We start from the raw sequence: 18789 nt of genomic DNA on the forward strand, positions 1-18789 counted from the left end.
TGTATGATCGTTGTTTGTGTAGTCATATTTTAGTCAATTATATATTTTGGAAAAAACACTACGTTGAATTTTTCTCTCAGTTTAACCAGTGGAAAGCCAGATTAACTCCACTGAAGCTAACAAAGTATATTTGCATTTACATTTACTTTTGTAAAATTTGGCCATAGTTTTTTAAAGTTATTTTATAAGAAATAATGATGAAAAGCTATGTCACATGGTCAGTAAGCTGCTGTTGTATAATATCTTGTTTTCCAGCTAGAAAATCCAAGATATTTGCGAGAGAAGCCCATACCTCTGTCTCTGGTAGGTGTTATATTCCCTTGATGATTTATGGAGGTAGACTGCATGTTGCCTTTTATATTTTTCACTTGAAAATGATTCTCCTCAAGGTAATGCTTTGAGCTTTAAATATGATCTTTCTCATTCAATAGATGACACCCAAAATGGGCTTGGGAAAAATTAGCACTTTTCGGGATGAACAGTCACTGTTTCGCATGCATGAAAAAGAGGTAAGATACTTCTTAAGTATCTGGATCTTTAAATGTCCTAAAAATTTTTTTCTTTCTAGTGAAATAAGTGATGGTTTGATCAGCAGTCTCTGTTCTTTCTAAGAACAGAGGGTATGTAATAAAAAACAGTATATGTGTAGTAGCAGTGTGACTATGGATATGCTGGAAATCTTGCTTAAGACAATATACTTCAAGGTCACTGAGTTTGTGCTAAGCAAATAATTTCTTTACAACAATTTAGGAAAAAATGACACCCTCAATATTTAAAGAAAAACTGTACATTGGTAGCCCTTAAAAATGTCAATTAATTTCCTTTGGTCCTGCAAACACTTACACATTATTAACTTTAGCCATGTGATTAGTCCTGTTAAATTACAGTATAATACAGATTCTAGTAACTGTATCTGTTTGACTTCAGTAGAATTCACCAGTGTTCTGAAGGGTGACCACTCTATTTTAATTCATGTCAGTACATACAAAATATGTGCTTTTGGAAATTTATATATAGCATAAACATCAACTGGCTTCCTCCTTTCTTCCCCTAACTCCCACCAAACTATCCTGTGAAACTGAGGAATGATATCTGGAATATATTGGAAGGCTGAAGGAGAAAGGTGTCAGGGGATGTGGGAGGTGGACAAGAGACCTAGGCTGTAAGAATTATTTTTGAAAATATGTAATGCATTAAATAATGTATCACTTCCTATGAACATAAATTCGGCGTATAATGGATTCTGGTGACATGAACAAAGCACTCAAGCTTTGCTCTTATGGCTGATATCTTCACCAGAGCCCCTGGATGGAATTTACAGTCTTATTATGTACAATGTGGGGCACATTCTTCCTTGTACTATAAAACCAAATCCTTTAATATGGTAACAGGGAAATCTTTTTATGACATGCTTGTACCTATATTATTGTGACATCTTTGCCATTCCATCAGTACATATTCTATTTCACTGATGCATGTTAGCAACTTGGAGACTAGGCAAATACTGTGCATTTTATTATGCTCTGTCAGCCTAAGAAGCTGCTAGACTAGCAACTTGAAAATATTAGTGTTCTGAGGGTTAAACTTCCAAACCTTCAGCTAAGCGTTTGAGATCCATAAAACATGTACATTACTTCAGCCTACATATCTCACAGTTCTGTTCTCATGTTGTTTTGTTCGTGGGAGGTTACAGTATTCAATTTTCATCGATCAGGCCATGCATCAGATGATACAGAGATGGTGTATGAGATAAAAGTAGCAGGCTGCAAATTTTATTCATTAAAATAACATACTGGGGTACGTGGGAGGGCAACTGTCTCCTCTACCCTACCCCTTTGCCCTCGAGCTCTCATGCAATTATTTGAGTCCAGTGTGGGATAGATGAATTTGCTGATCCTATGCCTAACCCCTGGATAGCCTGTAACTGGGAATTTGACATTTGAACTGGAATCTCAAACCATTTGTGTGTGGGATGAGAAATGCAGATGGAGGTGACTCAGTCTATGTGAGACTCAGTTACCCACTGCCCTGAGAACAGCTGGGTTAGATACCATTGGCTTCCTGGATGCTGGGCTTGGGTTTACACTTAGCCTGCCAGCACTGGATGCTGACTGCTAGTTGAACCATTTTTATAATTTTCCATTTTAAATTCTAACTAACCAAACAGGTCCTCAGGCTGGCATGGGAGAGTTTTAAAAAGCAAACAAATAACCTCCCCTTCCACTCTATTGGATATTGGCCTATTTTATACAATGGGAAAATCTCTTCCTCTTCCTGACCCCGAAAAGGCAATCTGGTTAGGCCCATGGTGGACCAGGGACTTCTAGCCAGGCAACTACAAAACAGGGTGAGTTTGCGTGAGTGCATGCTTTGTGGGCTGGCTTGTAGCGCACTTCCAGGAGAGGGCTCTTATCCTCCCAGGAGGAGGAGCTGCATGAACCAGTCAGCTGCTCCTGCCTGCCCTGAACAGATCAATCAGAGCTTGAGAGGTATCACTGTGATACTGCCCAGGGGTACTCAGGCACCTTGCTACCACCTCTTTTTAACTTGGGAAAGCCTTGTCTGTATCTTCCAGGGGTCAGCTCCCTAACTGTCTCAGTCACAGGCAACACAAGCGCTCCCCTCTCAGACCACGTGGGCTCTGCTGTCCCTCATGCAGGCTAGTGATGGGCACACTCCAACCCCTGAGTCCTCTGATCATCACCCCGTGGTGTCCAGCTCCTTATCCCCTGAACACTCACAGAATTATTATACCTGCTCACAAAGGAACAGTGCAGTACAGCTTACTAGTTATACCTTAGACCCCATCTCTGCTTAACACAGAGCACTTACATGTGTGTATAGTGAAAATAAGACCAAGTTTATTTAACAAAGAACAGAGAGTCAAATGATAGCAAACAGAAACATTGGAAACAAAGGATGACATATAATATCAGAACATACATTTTAGAGCCTAAACTCAACTAACAAGATGTCCTCTTGTCTAATAAGGTACTACTTACCTCAAAGTCTTTCTCAGAGCATTTTTCAATATGGCTGAGACTTTTTTCATGAGATTAGCCCACGGGCTACTTGCCTTCCCGGAGAAAGGATAGAATCAAAGATGCCAAAGCATCTTTCTGCACCCCAGATATATCAGACCAGTCCTTTTTTTCTTCACTTATAAAACAGGATTTTCACCCCGCTGTTTACCTATTCCTGTTAATTTTCCTTCTGAAGTCCCCTCAGTTTCTTCATTAGCATTTGATTCAGTATGCTAATTGTCTTCTATTGTAAGAATGGTTGGCTAGGGGGATAAATGTCTCCTACCTCCTGTTCTGGTGGAGTCTGTCTCAAGGCACATTACCTGTGCATAACCTGCCTTATATAAGTATATGTATGTGTATATATACATCATCTCCTTACATATTATCCATGAATACATTTCTCAAAAATTTTGATGGCCACTGCGATACAGGCTTTCAGGAGAAATCTTCCATGACACTCTTTGGTGAACTAGAATGTAAATACCAGACCCAGGGGAAGCCTGTAACCTTTATGCACCTCTGTTCCCTCTGCCAGTTGCCATCAAGAGGTCCCTGGGTCACAATCACCTACCCTTGTTCATGCTTTTCCTGTGTGCCCAGGAAGGCATACTTTCTATGTGTCCCCACCCTCCAGACCCTGAAAAGAGCCTTACTGTGTCCATCTCCTGCTGGTCCAAAAGAAAACCTCACCCCTTGTTTGGTGGCAGGGGCAGTTCTTAATGACACTATAATAAATAGAATATTGATTGTTAACCAGTGATGTCTAGAACCTTAGCTAGTGTAAATCCAGTTTTTCTCAACTATGTTTCTTTTATTATCCTTCATCAGAAATGGCTGGCATTTTGTGAGATGATAGGAGATGTTTTGTATCCATGTCCAAGTCTTTTCATGTTATATCAAAGGAAAAAATAAAACATTTTTTTGTTATCATAATGGTAGTCTGCATATGTTAGATCCATCTGCTTTTTACTCCAGTTTTGATTCCATGTTATTTTTGGATGTTTATTATTGGATGCTGTTCCAGTAATTTTTCTTTAGAATATGTTACGTGAATAATTAAGAGGAAATGGTCACTTTTAATTATGTCTTGCATGTAATGAGATCTTTGCTTTTTAAGATGACATTCTGGTACTGGAATAAACATCTGAATGCTACCATGTTTGAGCACTGAAAGAGAGAGAAAGCTGTGAACCTGTTCATTTATTGCATCTAATTCATTCTGAATTTTTTTTGTGGTTTTGTGTGTTTCCACACCCTGGGTTTGTGTGTGTGCACGCTCTACATGGAGTGTTTTTATTTTTTGTGTCTTCTCTGAGACGTTTGAAAATGCATTGTGAGTTGGTGGGTAGCTTGAAATGTGTCCTGTAAACATCCTGGTCCAAAAAAGAATTGACTATTTTGCTAAATAGTCCCATGATAATTGTTTTGTGATACCCTCCCTCCCAACCCCCATGCAGTAATGCTCCTTACAAACAGTACAGCAGAACTCTAATTATATGACTAGAATGATGGACGAGAAACCTATTCTGCATATACAATTTTTTTTTCAAAGCAACGTATTCAAGTCTGAGAACACCACTTTCATCTGACTAAAATAAATACCCTTGTAAATGTGATGTTTTTTGGTTAACTTTTAAAAATCTGCACATTTGTACTTTATAGCCTTTTTTTATAAAATGTTTGTCTCTCTTCCCTCGCCCCCTTTTTAAAATTCATATTGTATTTATTTTACCTTAACATGCCAAATCCTGCTTGTCTCAACAAATCTTAGTAGTCTGTTGATGTTGTTATATTTTATTCATTTATTTTGAGTTTATAAAATATCAGTCTACTCTATGCTCTGGGCTCCCTTGTGTAAAGACTGTCTATATAAAATAAATACCTTGTATTTTGTAGCAAGCTGCTCAGCTCACCATAATAATTACGTGAGCATCAGACAAAAACAGTAAATATAATGAAAGAAATTGCCCCCGTTCAGCACTCCTCCTCCAAATTCATAAGGAAAATGATGGGCCTTGCATATTGTCCAGAAAGTTAATGACTCTAGAGCCAGTGGACCAAGTTGCAGGAAAGCAAATTCCATGACGTATTTAAAAAATACAAAACAAAAAAAGATTTACACATACTTGATTTTAAATATATAAACTACATTGTTGTAAGATTAAAGCACAAGTACGTAATTCAGTAAACTACTCATAAATACTTAGAACTGCATAGAACTCCAAAGCTATTAGCCAGAGTTGGAAAGCATAGGGCCATCATCTGCAAACAATCAGTCCTCCCACCCTTTGATAGTGGATATGTTTATAAGAACAATAAAACTTAGAAATGTCTTAACTTTATATGTACATGAAGCCTAATCCTAAATACAATCAGTAGAAAAAAAATCTTTGGCCTAGACATGAGGAAGAGCAAGGTTGGGTGGCAACACTTCCATGACTAATGAGGGAATTAATCTGAAAAGCTGCTCCCTATCAACAACTACTAGTCCAACTCGATACTCAATCACATTGTGTAGACATCACTTTTCCTCCCTTGCTTTGGTATTGCCTAGTCCTTTGGATTGGCAGTATTCGAAACCACCAATTGTGCCAGGACATGGTAAGACAGGGCTTCATTAAAGGTGGAATAGAAAATAATAATAATAATTAATAATCAGAAGCACACACATATCAGCTGAGTAATATTGTGGACTGCAAATAGCAGGAATTCACACTAAGAGCCTCTGTAAAACACTCAACAAGTGATTCTGTTGAAATTGGAAATTCTCCTGCAAACCACACAGAGGGGATCCAGTCCCTTTTGCTAATGGTACTGTACTGTGGGCTATTTTTAACTTGAAAGGTTATAGAAAGTATTTCACAATCACCATATGCTTACTATTAACCAGGAGGCTTAAATGTGTTTTCTTCTTAGTTTGACTGTGAAGCTCAGTTAAAAGTGAGGCCTTTTCATTTAGAGTATGGAAATATATTAACAGAAGAGTAGTGCTGTACAAAGGAAAGTTTTTCTAAAGATTTAGCTTTTTTTTTTTTACTTCTTTGTGGTAAAAGGGGAGAGCATTAAATAAAATAACTGTGGTTTTTTGCTTTTAACCTTTAGCCCTTCATTCATAAACCTTCCCTGCACCTGTTTTAACTCTCTAATGCCAAACACATGGCCATTTTCAATGATAAACCACATCACAGAGTTGTTAAAATATGAGCATCATCAGGCAGCGGTTTGTAGAAGTTTTCCCCCCAATGCTTCTGACGTGGATTAAACCATTTGGGAAACTGTCATCACTAAAAATCTTGGATTCAAACAAGGAAGAGGCAACAAAACAAGGGCAGATCAGTTTTCAGCAGTTCAGAGCAACTGAGAACAGATGGCAGGAATGGTTCATCTTGAGGAATAGGCAAGCTCCCTTTGAACTTCACCTCCACCCATCCTGAATGCCACCCACCCATGGAGTGAAAAAAGGAGTGAAGTCCTTATTTATGTTTTTCAAAAACACAAAACTGACTGTGTTGTTAAGATTTGATTTTGAACCTCTTGTGGAGTGGAAAACAAATCTATTTATATGAATCTACTATTTTAGTGGTTGTGGGTAGCCCCCAATCAATTTCCTTGACATAAAATACTTCATTTTGGAACTACTTTGTGTTTCTTTAAAGGGCTTCTTCTGTTCCATATTTTTTCAGTTTCATATTTTTATTCTTTGCTAGAACATTTTTTATCTTTGTTACATTTATTATCTCTCTACAATAGATTTTTTCCCCCCAGTAAGCAAGGAATCTAAACTCAATAAATGCTCAACAGATCCAAAGCAGAAATATTTTAAGTCACTTAACATTCTGCTTTTCTAATGTTACTAGAATGAAAATAACTGTCAATAAAAATTTTGTCAAGAGACAAACTTTTATTTATTTATTCTTTTAATCTAAAGGTTATTATAGTACAACCATGAATTCTACTGTAAGAGTATTTACAGGGCTTGTGAAGGTAGCCTAATTACAGTATATTCTCTATCGTGCTGCTCATGGCTGCTTACTTGATTGTAGATGAGGCAATTATTGAAGGCTATGCAGGGTGTAACAACTATGTTATGAAACTTGATATGTGACTTGTGAGACAAGGAAGGGAAATATGCAGTGTAGTTATCGCCATGTTGGTTCCAGGATATAAAGCTACATCTACACTGCACACCTTACAAAAGCAAGTCTCTGCCACTGCAGTTGCGCCATTGTAAGTTGCACTGTGTAGCCGCTCTTTATCACTGGGAGAGAGCTCTCTGTGACATTTTTATAGTTAAATGTCTACAGGGTTTGAGATGTTGAAAACGGAGTAACTCTGTCACCTTGTGGACACTTTGACCTGCGTTTTGAGGATTGGCAAATGTAGAGTCCATCCCTCATTCAAGAGGGAGAGAGAAGAAATGGGTTGAAAGGTGAATAGAAATGGAGGACTACAGAAACTAGGACTCAGATTAAAGAGAAGAGCTAAAATAAAAATGTCAAGTTAAAGAAGCGAGGGAATTATAGAAGAAAAATGAACAAGGCATTTTAGAAAGATGAAAATGATAGAAAAATAATTCAAGGAAAATGGACGTTGAACAAGAGTGAAGGAAAAAAATGCATCAAGCAGTGGCGAAGGCTGGCTGGATGACCCAGATACTGGGACTCTGGTCTTAAATCTGGCAATGTGATTCACCAGTCTGGCTTCTCCTTTCATTAGTTTTATGAAGTGGTCAGTGTGAATGAACTTTTTAAAGGTTTTGATTCTTCCTCTTAATAGCTTTATTCCATGGGAAAATATTTAAACGTACAAATTAGACATTTAATGCATACTTGATTAAGAGCAATTAATAAAAACTAATTTGATGACAGCATTCTAAAGGATGACTCTTGTAATTAACCGGAGTTTTTAAAAATGTAAAATTAAAATTGCTACGCTTTGGGCTACATCACGGAGCAGACATTTTTCTCTTAATTAAAATCAGATATTTTTGCCAAGAATGTTATAAACTGTGTCAGTATTGTTTTCCTATAATGGTGTGTGTGTTTTTTATATATAAAAACCCACACAACACACATGAGGAACCTTAAGAGCCCGAAGCCTGGGCAAAAAGATTTAAGCCAATCTTTGTTGCTGTATTGTTTATATTTGTGTTAATAAAACCACGCTCCAACAAGGGGCTGAGTTTGGACTCTCCCTAATATGTGAATTGTGTTAGAGAGCAGGTTAGGAAAGGCATCTGCTCACATGAGGTTTGCAAGGCTCTCTTTAATTTAAAGGTAAAGAAAATCTTTGAAAATACAATATAAATGTGATTCAGGCCCCAATCACCATTGTATACAAAGTAATCTTTCATGAACTTTGTTTATTCTTAAAAGGAAAAGATTTTTTTCTAGGAGAGGAAAAAAGCATTGCGCTGTGTGTTTCATCACAAACTACTAAACAGTTTATTAAGAGTATTTTTTTATCTTCTTAGTGTGTTAACCTGTATTCATTTATGAAGAAATGTAGCTGGGGTAGAAAATTTAACCCTGTGCAATGATTTTCTATATGTGCATTCTGCACATAAATTACACAACTGTAAAACACCCGGAATCTCATATCAGTTGCTGATAATTAGGGGCCCTAAATCTATGCATAGACTTGTTAACTCATTTATAACTTCCATTGTATCCATATTCAAATAATTTTACAACCACAAACTTCATTCTTTGTTGCTTGCTTAAATCATAAATAGAGACATATAATACCAGTCCTGCACTTCTTCTGTTTATCTTCTCTATATAGCTTATTTATTTTTGCATTACTATTAATTATTTATTTTACAGTAGCACCTGGAATATCCTACCAAGATCAGGGCCCTTTTTTCTATGCACTGTTCATGTGCATTAAGACTGTTCCTGCACTTTAGACCTTAGTCTAAATAGACAATACAGACAAAAAGTGAGATCCATGAAATATTATTTCTGCTATTTTACAGATGGTGAACTGAAGGACACTGGGGTTAAGTGATCTACCCAAGATCACATAAATAGTCTATGACAGCACTGGCAGTTAAACCCAGATCTTCCAAGTCCCAATCCAGTTTTTTACTCATACATAGACATTCAGATTAGGAGAATCATCATGCAATGGCTTACATACACACATAATTTCCAATATTGAATACTACTGTTTCACCTGTGGTTGGGGAAAGCCTGAGGATTGCAGAAAGTAACATATTCAGAGGCATTCCCTCCTCCTTTCCTGTGTCTCTTCACAGTATCCACATGAGAGGTGCCTTACTCCTGCAGACCTTATGAAATGTACGGGAGTACGGTGAGCGCCTCAGTCTCCTGATGAGCTTTAGAAACTTGGTGAAGGGGCCCGCTCGAGCCCCCACAAAGCTTTAGAGTGCTCTTCAGGGGCCACCTTCTATGAAATATTTAGGAAGCTTGCTTATTCCAGACAAACCTAAATTGAATAGTTTGACCCCTGGCTTTGGAATTCATTTTGGTTTTAATCTAAAATAGCTCAAATCCAAAGATTGAGAGGGCTCATTGTGAGGCTCATTGTTTTCCACAAGCACCTGAAAACAGTATAGGGGGAATTGTGATTTCAGGAGTGGGGAATTTTTGAAGGGCCGGGGATTTGTGGTGGGTTATATTAAATTGCTGTTCTTATGACATATATTTTTCAGGACTTGTCTACATGTGGAGTTGTAATGGTTTAAGTGAAGATGTTATTTTAAACTCCTTTAGTTAAAGCAGTGAAAAAGTCTGTGTGGACACTCTTATTTCAGTTTAAACTAGACTTACTTAGGTCATGCCTACACTACAAAATTATGTCAACCTAGCTTACGTTGGCATTCAGCCGTTACAGTTATTAAATTGCTTGCGTGTGTGAGAACACTTGGCTCCTTGTATCGGCGGTGCACATCCTCACCAGGAGTACTTGTATCAATTGTATTGTCAGTGTGGTGCATTCTGTGATAGCCCCTGAAAGCCTGTAACAGTTGACATAAGTAACGTGGTGTGTACACTGACACTGCGTCAACCTAATTATATTTACTGTGACTCTACACCAGAGGGGGAGGTGGTGTTACTAAATTGGCGTAGAGAGGCACGTACATTGGCAGGAGCCAGATTTAAATGAAGACACTTTCACAGGTACCTAGATGCAACTCAGCTTACATCAACTTAACCATGTTGTGTAGAGTAGGCCTTACATTTACCTTACATCTAATTAGGAATAAACAATGTACACCAAAATAAAAATGTCTGTACAGGGTTTCTACTAGTTTAACTAAACTAGTTTATTTTAAATTCATACAAGAGTGTGAGCAGACATGGCCAAAGTACGTAAAAAGTATATGGATGGCTGGGTGCCCTTTTTTAGAATTTCTGTAATGCAGAATCAATAAATTATGGACTCCTATTTAGGCATTTAATGGGGCTGATGATTATACTTAGGCTTGTCCAATTCTGCTGAGTCTAGTAAAAGGAGTGGAGGGGAGTTGTTGTGATGGACCTCACAAAGCCTGTTATGGCTTATGGATGGGTTGATCTGTATTTTTTCCAATGTGCATTACTTTGCACTTATTAATATTGAATTTCATCAGCCATTTTGTTGCTCAGTCACCCAGTTTTATGAGATCCTTTTGTAACTGTTTTAAGTCAGCTTTGGACTTAACCATCTTGAGCAATTTTGTAATGTCTGCAGACTTTGCTACCTCACTGTTTACCTCCTTTTCCAGATCAGTTATGAAAATGTTGAACATTGCAGGTCCCACTACAGATCGTTGTGGGACTCCACTATTTACCTCCTTCCACTGTAAAAATTGACCATTTATTTCTACCCTTTGCTTCTTATCTTTTAGCCAGTTACTGATGCATGAGAGGACCTTCCCTTTTATCCCATGACTGTTAACTCTGCTTAAGAGCCTTTTGGTGTGGAATCTTGTCAAAGCTTTCTGAAAGTCCAAGTACGCTATATCAATTAGATCACCTTTGTCCACATGCTTGCTGACACCCTCAAAGAATTCAAATGGATTGGGGAGGCATGATTTCCCTTTACAAAACCATATCTCTTGTTCATGTGATTTCTGACTAGGGTGACAAGAGGGCCCAATTTTATAGGGACAGTCCCTATATTTGGGGATTTTTCTTATATAGGCACCACTTACCATCTACCCTCGTCCTGATTTTTCACATTTGCCATCTGTCACCCTATTTCTGACCCACTACGTTTCTACAAAACTTTACTTACAAAAGTAGTCCCATTGACTTCAAAGTCACAAAATCTAATTTTTATTTACTTTAACCCTTCAATGTTGATCTTAGTAAGACCAAAAACTTATTTTAGTAGTAGATTGGCATGGCACAGAAATAATAGAGCTACAGGAAATGTACAGCCAGGATGAGAAACATTTTTCCAAACTGACTTTGTAACTTTTATAATTTACTAATATTGATACTGCTGGTAGTAGATTTCTTAACAATTCGGTATGTGCCACATATGTGACATTTACTTTCCATGTGCAATGTAGTTTTTCTATAATAAAAAAAATGGAGTGGAAATTCTGAGATGAATTGCAATATAATGGTCTATATGTAAAATGTGTGAAAAATGAATGCAAGTTTGATGTTTTAGTAGATACCGAGATGGCTGGAATTGAACAAAGACTCAGAGATTGATGAAATACACATTAGAAAACAATCAATCATATTTGTAAACAAAAAGCAAATGTGCGGGTTTCAATTGTATGTATATTTGGTGCATAGAAACTGGGTTATTACAGTTTATTTTCTAATTTCTGCTACATAGAGAAATCATTGGGATTTCTGTTGCTTAATTAGTTTGGGGTGACAGATGAACTGGCAAATACAGTAACTCCTCACTTAAAGTCGTCCCGGTTAAAGTTGTTTCGTTGTTACCTTGCTGATCAATTAGGGAACATGCTCGTTTAAAGTTGTGCAATGCTCCCTTCTAATGTCGTTTGGCAGCCGCCTGCTTTGTCTACTGCTAGCAGGAAGAGCAGACCGTTGCAGCGAGCTGGTGGGGGCTTGGAACCAGGGTCAACCGGCAGCCCCCCATCAGCTCCCCGCTCCGCTAAGTTCCTGTGCAGCAGCTGCCAGCAGGCTAGCAATTGCAGCTATCTCCCCACACTGCCATGTGCTGCTTCTGGCCTCTGCCTTGGAGCTGCTCCCCGAGCCTCCTGCTTGTTGTGCGGGGGGAGGGAGGGCTAATGTCAGGGTCCCCCCCTCCCCCCTGCTCCTACACCCCGCTTACCCCTTCTTCTCCATATAGAGCAGGGTGGGGACAGGTACACTGAGAGAGAGACAGAGAGAGCCTGGTGCAGCAGCTGCTGTCTCAACTTCCTGATCCACTTAAAAAGACAATGGGCTTAAGAGTGGGTCAGCTTATTTAAAGGGGCATTTCCCTGGAACCTAACCCCCCCCCCATTTACATTAATTCTTATGGGGAAATTGGATTCGCTTAACATTGTTTCGCTTGAAGTCGCATTTTTCAGGAACATAACTACAATGTTCAAATAGGAGTTGTTGTAACTTGACTTAGGTAGTGGGATAATTGTCTGTTTGCCTCTACACTCACTATGGCTTTGATCCTGCAGGGGGCTGAGCATGCACAAATGCCAGTCACTTCAATGGGAGTTGAGGGAACTCAGCACTTTGCAGAATTGAGTCCAATTGGAACTTTTGGAACAATTGGAACAAGCCCTGGAGCCCGCCCTGTTTGCTACTGTATGTGAACTTTGACAGTTAAACATTTCAGGCTTTTTGGCACTTACTGATCATAGAATCATAGAATCTCAGGGTTGGAAGGGACCTCAGGAGGTCATCTCGTCCAACCCCCTGCTCAAAGCAGGACCAAACCCAACTAAATCAAAGATCCTCAAGTGTCTTTGCTACAAGTGTTAGAGAATGTTCATGATGTATAAGAAGTGGGACAGTTGTCACTCCAAATAAAACTACAGAATGTTCTTTCACTGCAGCATTTAAGAATTCCTTAAAATATTTAATATGATGTGCTATTGTGAATAAAATTACTTTAAATGACTAAATTTGATCAGGGACAAAACTAATCATTCACTTCAAAAAAATTTCCCTTAAAGTTGAAATCTATGACAATATTAAAAATTAAAACAAAAACTTTAGATGATATTTTCTTTTTTGAAAGACATGAAACAGATCTCCATGTAAATTATGAAGTAACAATGGCTCTAAATTTTTAATTAATTTATAAGTACAAAAAGATGTAAAATCTGTGTTCAAACCAGTGCCTAAGGGATTTTGAGAAATATACTAGATACTTTCTTGTTGGGGAAAATAAGTGACAGATTGAGAACATCAACTTTAGAGCAAACACTTTTATATTGGGACATTTAAAAATAATGTCCTGTTAATTCATAATTTGAGTGGCTATCACATTGTTTATAGCATAAGCATGTCATTTAAAAAAATTTTAAAACTGAAAAACACCCATATGCTGCATATAAATAATGAATATATGAGGCCTTTACTTTGTGAATTAACAATGACAATTTTAAACCTTCCAAAATTTTCCTAGTGAAATTTTAATTCTTATTTTAATTTCCTGCTGAAAACTATTAATTATTAAAATGGAGTTACATAGAAAAGGAGTTGCATACCAAGCAGCTCTTTTTATTGTGATTTTGGAATGTACTTTAAATTGCTTAATTGCAGTTTTATTTTCGCTGAGATATGGCACCACTCTTGTAAAAACTGACACATATGCTTAATTTTATCAGTTGCCCCATCCATGTAGATAGGCCACATGTTGAGAACCACTGGTTCTATGTGACATCCTCAGGACCATACAGGTAGTATTGGATGCAGCCCACAATTGTAAATAGGTTGAGAACCACTGAGGTAGACCCTTTAGATGTGTGAAGCTTTTCTATCTATGCAGATTGAATTGTAGGGTTAAGCCCAAAGCCTAGATATCTACGATTTCAAAATGACAATTACCAAAAATTATTTCTACAACAGAAGTATGTATTTTAAGTAATTTAATTTTAATTTCTTCCTATATCTAACATTATAGTACCATGTGAATTCTGTCAGTAAGTGAAATAATGTGTAGAGGTTGTTTTTTTTTAATTGTACTGATACTTTCAATATCACTTGAAAAACATCAAGAAAAATGCCCCAGGTTAATGCAAATTCCAGATGGAAAAACTCTTTTTATTGTGCATTATGTTCTAATAGGAAGAAAATTATTTACAACATCCTTTAATTTGTAGAATGTGTTTGAAAATCTGATAGTTTTATAAATTTAAAACAAATAGAAATGTAGGCAAAAAAATATCTGTGCTCCCTAAAAGAATCATTTTTGGTTCTTACAACAAACACTTACAACAATGGAGAAGCACAGTACCCTCGACACAGAGGGGAAAAAAGTAATTTTGCATATAGAAAAAAATCCATATGCCAAACTCAGATTACTTGTTTGTTTACATAGAAACCCAGATTCATCAAATGGAATGAGTCAAACCTCTGAGAGGTGCCCCACTTGGTTAGTGATTAGGTGCTTTGGGGGCCCAGGAGGAAAGGATGTGTTATGATTAGGCTTGATCATCCTGTTACACAAAGAGAAGGACTTCTCCTTAAGTCTTTAGCTGTGAAGGAAACCTGACTTTTCACCAGAGTATCATCTTTGTCAAGGATACCTTCATCTTGTTCCTTGATAAATTATTTGCAGAGTAGTTTGGTGTGGCAATGCAAGCTTTACTGTAGTCATTAATTCCTCTGCTGGTGCAGCTTAGACATACTGTACTTTTTAACCCCCCAGGAATTTTAAGATGAGATATTATATGTAAAATCATCTACAGTGAAACAGCCCTCCTCTTTACATCTTGAGATTTTTCTCCTGTTATCCTTCAGACAGCTTTATCCTAAATAGCTTAGGCAAAGGACACAGACTGTGGACCTTCTTATAACTCTTGCAGAGAGCAGCTTTTTTTTGCTTAAGGCCTAAAGATCAGTCAGCTCTCATGTACAAAGCGCCCTTAAAGCACCATGCTGGAGTTGCAAAGAAGTCAGCTCCAATGCACTTTAAGCTAAGGCCTGTGCTGTGGTCATGGTTGAGAGTTTGTTCCTGATGTACATGAGTCTCACTTCCACTGCAGTTCTTTGTGTTGCTGTACAGTTTTCTGTTAATGTCTTGCCTCTTTTAGGCTTCAGGATGTTTCAGGTCTTGTGTTTCTGTTGGAAAGAATACAGTCAGAGTGATCAATAAATTTATGCTAGAAAAGGAGGTATTTTGTTAAAAGGGAAAAAAGTGTATGCCACACCAAAATAATCCCCTATCTCCCTTTTTTTCCCCCATAAAGACCACTAATTTGTATTTTCTGCTTGAAATCCCTTTAGGATTAAGTGGCAGTACTGCTCTACAAAATCCTTTACTTACCAGTGAAAAAGGATGGTTTTAGCTCTTGCTTTATATAAAATTTTTTTTATCTATCTATATACTTCCTTGCAAGTCTTTATTCATGTATATATTATCTCACGGACAGACATATTGGGTTATAAGAAAAGATATGTGGTTAATTTGAAAATGAGGAAGTTTGTTTTGCTATTCTCATGTGTTTTATGAGTGCATAGTTGTGGAAGTGAAGAGGATAACTATATTTTGTAATGTCAACAGTTCAGTACTAAGAATTTAAGAGAAATTCATGCATCAATAAACTATACTCTAATTGTATACATTTACAGAAAATAAACCAATATAAATAAAGGTTTTATCGGTTTCCTTTTTCTGCCAATGGCTTTCTGTGTGACTTTCGGCAAGTCAGTCATTCTATCCTGCCTCAGTTTATTTTTGGGAATAAAATGAAGACAATTATCCTTACTCATCTTCATTGTTTAAAAATAAGGGAGTGGGGTACAAACTTATTTTGTAAATATAAAATAATAATAAAACCTTGAAAGTGTTTCAGAATGAGCAGACAGTAGTTTAATAAATATATAATATACCTAATTCTACTTGATAATTTGGTGCAGAGAAAATTTGACCTTTTGTCGCTAGCATCAGTTCATGTTTCAACAAATTTTGCGGTATATGTTTGTTACACACAGTCATGATAGCTAAGGAGAGTAAGTAACGAATTGCCACAGAAAATGTATTATAATGGAGTTTCCCCATAGGATAATACAACCTCTGCACATTCTACACTACAGGCCCTGTGGGAAATAGATTCTTGTTCACTTTCTTTGCTGTACTGTATCTTCTATGAAATACATGCACAAGTTTAAAGTTCTTAGGATGAAATCGTGTCCCCATTGAAATCAACAGGAGTTTTGCTGTTGACTTCAGTGGAGTTAGGATTTCAGCTTAATATCCCTGATATATGGTAATTGTTTTCTTAATATCCTTGATGTATGGTAATTGTTCCTTTCTTTCCATTTCATGGAAACATAAAGCTGAGGTAGATTTTGAGATTAGTGGGGCATCTGACTGCCACAAGAAGCGAAAAATGGAATGTAATAACTACTGTACATGATGTTAAACTGTTTGGAGCCATAATTTTAGAAGTGTGAAAATAGTTTCTAATACTAAATAATGGAGACTTCCAATCATCTATAACTTAAAAAGATTCTCTACTAGTTAAAATCTGTTGTTCAAGAGAAGTGCAGTGCAGTACTTCTACAATGATTCAGCATTTGAATTATCCAGATGAAAGACTATATGTGCAAAGAATTCTTGTTTACTGTTACTTAGGCCCATGTATTAAGAGTTGAGTAAATGGCATTCAGTAGGAAGTTTACTAATTACATGGTAAAGAATGAAGTTTTGTTATGTTTCATTTTTTATGATTATTAATCATTGTGGATTAATAATTCCTTTTTTGTCTTGGTGTTATACAGGTGTTGAAAATTTTGTCTTGAGATAAAAAAAAGTTGCGTTACTTTATTTGTTCTAACTTTGAAGTTAGAATTTACAGTTCACCCCTCACCCCACCCCATCCCCCCACACACAGTTAGTGAAAAAAATCTGGCGAGTGAACATAGAGTTTTGGCAAATATCCCAAAAATACTGATATACATTAAACCTTCAAGATGCCACCTCTGGCCTGAAGGTGATTAGTCCAGTGAAGACAAGCAAACAGTGATCAATAGGAGTTCAAAGTATCTCTGAGCCCCAGGCACAAAATAACATGACTGATCTGCATAGTGATATGTTTATATATCAGATAATTAAACAGATCAAACAGATTGTACTACCTCAGCAAATTCATGTAAAAAAAATAGTGGCAGGATAAATGCTGGGATTGTGACACATGAAAAATTTGGGAAGCACCTAGATAACTGATATTTATGGCAGTAATAGGATGGCCACTAAGAGGTTTAGATTATAGCTGCATTACTAAAGATTCCTGAAACTGCCTTTCTTAAAATGGAGATAAAGTGGGTGAGGTAACGTCTTTTATTGGACCAACTTCTGTTGGTGAGAGAAACCAGCTTTCAAGCTTACACAGAACTCCTACATTTCTGAAAATGCTTTACAGTGGTGTGATGACATAATTGTTTGCTGTTGATGAGTTTTTGAAAATAGGAAGAAAGGAAAGTCTGATTAGGCACTTAAAAGCTGTTCTGTTGGTATCACCCTCCATGGCTTTAAATAACAGGGGCAGCACAGATGTTTGACATCAGTAATGTTTACATGGCCTTAGGGTTTAATTGCTTCATAGTCTCTGTGAGGAGAATAAACAATGACAGAAACCTAAAGGAATGATATTCAGGCTGTGGCAATGGATAAATTTCACACTTCATTGCAAACTTTTCAACTATGGATAAATATCTACTCAAAAATTTAAGTTCTTTTTCTGTCTCAGGGATAGTGCATCGTGTACTTTCTGTTCTAAGCCATCTCTTAATTAGGAATAAGGAGATGAATCCATATGTAAGTTGTTAGTATACATGGACATCAGTACATAAACCAACAATTGCTTTTCTGATGAAGATGAATGCACTGAGGTCTAAATTGTTTTCATCTGCTTTCTTTCTGAAACACATGAAAGGGTTACCATGACATCGTTTGTATAATATTTTGTGTTTGCCATATATATTAGACCTATAAAACATAACACAATTTAAGACATAGAAACTGCTGGTAGATGAGAGGAGCTGGCACAGAAATACAGTCAGCTATCACCAGTTTAATTTAGTGATAGGAGATTAACATGATAGTAAGTAAAAGTTGCAGTTAACTTGACTCATTTACACGCATTTTAAATTTCAGAGATATTCCTTTAAGTAGATAGTTAAGAGTATTCGAAGTATAGGGGAAAAGCCCCTTCCCTTGCTCCAACCTGCCTCACGCATGCTTAGCCCAGGGACCCAAGACACTGGGATGCAAGCTGCAGGTAAGGCTCTGGTCCTGAATAGCATAGACGGGTGGCCAGGACTACAAAGCGGAGGCTGAGCCCTGTCCACAAGGTGCTTCTGAACAGTTTCTTCCACATTCCTGGCTGGTGAGTGACAGAGCAGGGCCGTGACAGCAGAGCTGCAAAGGGCTCCCTGCCTGGCTGTGGGGCTGGTGACAGCTGACCCCTGCAGGTGCAAGGTGTGGGGAGGTCTGAGCACAGACCCTGCTGCTGAACAGTTTGTGCTCCTGGACGGAGTCATTCAGTAGCAGTTTGGTCTCCCCGTAGCCAGGGACTCATCCTACTCTCTGTAGTCCTGGCCAGGGGTGTCTGCTCTGCCTCCCCAGGGTCTCAGCCTTCCCTGCAGTTTGCACCTGC

At 37.5% G+C, this 18789-nt stretch overlaps 1 protein-coding gene across 5 annotated transcripts in view; it reads left to right on the forward strand.

Annotated features, from left to right (window-relative positions):
* Window positions 1-18789, forward strand: part of CEP112 (centrosomal protein 112) — a 271084-nt gene that overhangs the window by 40000 nt on the left and 212295 nt on the right. For all 5 annotated transcript variants that reach the window (XM_044984035.1, XM_044984036.1, XM_044984032.1 and 2 more), the window contains exons 7-8: window positions 256-303; window positions 432-509. In XM_044984035.1, coding sequence (XP_044839970.1) covers window positions 256-303; window positions 432-509 — 126 coding nt within the window. The remainder of the gene's footprint in view (window positions 1-255; window positions 304-431; window positions 510-18789) is intronic.

The sequence above is a fragment of the Mauremys mutica genome, chromosome 12 (genome assembly GCF_020497125.1).
Source record: "Mauremys mutica isolate MM-2020 ecotype Southern chromosome 12, ASM2049712v1, whole genome shotgun sequence".
Taxonomy (NCBI): domain Eukaryota; kingdom Metazoa; phylum Chordata; order Testudines; family Geoemydidae; genus Mauremys; species Mauremys mutica.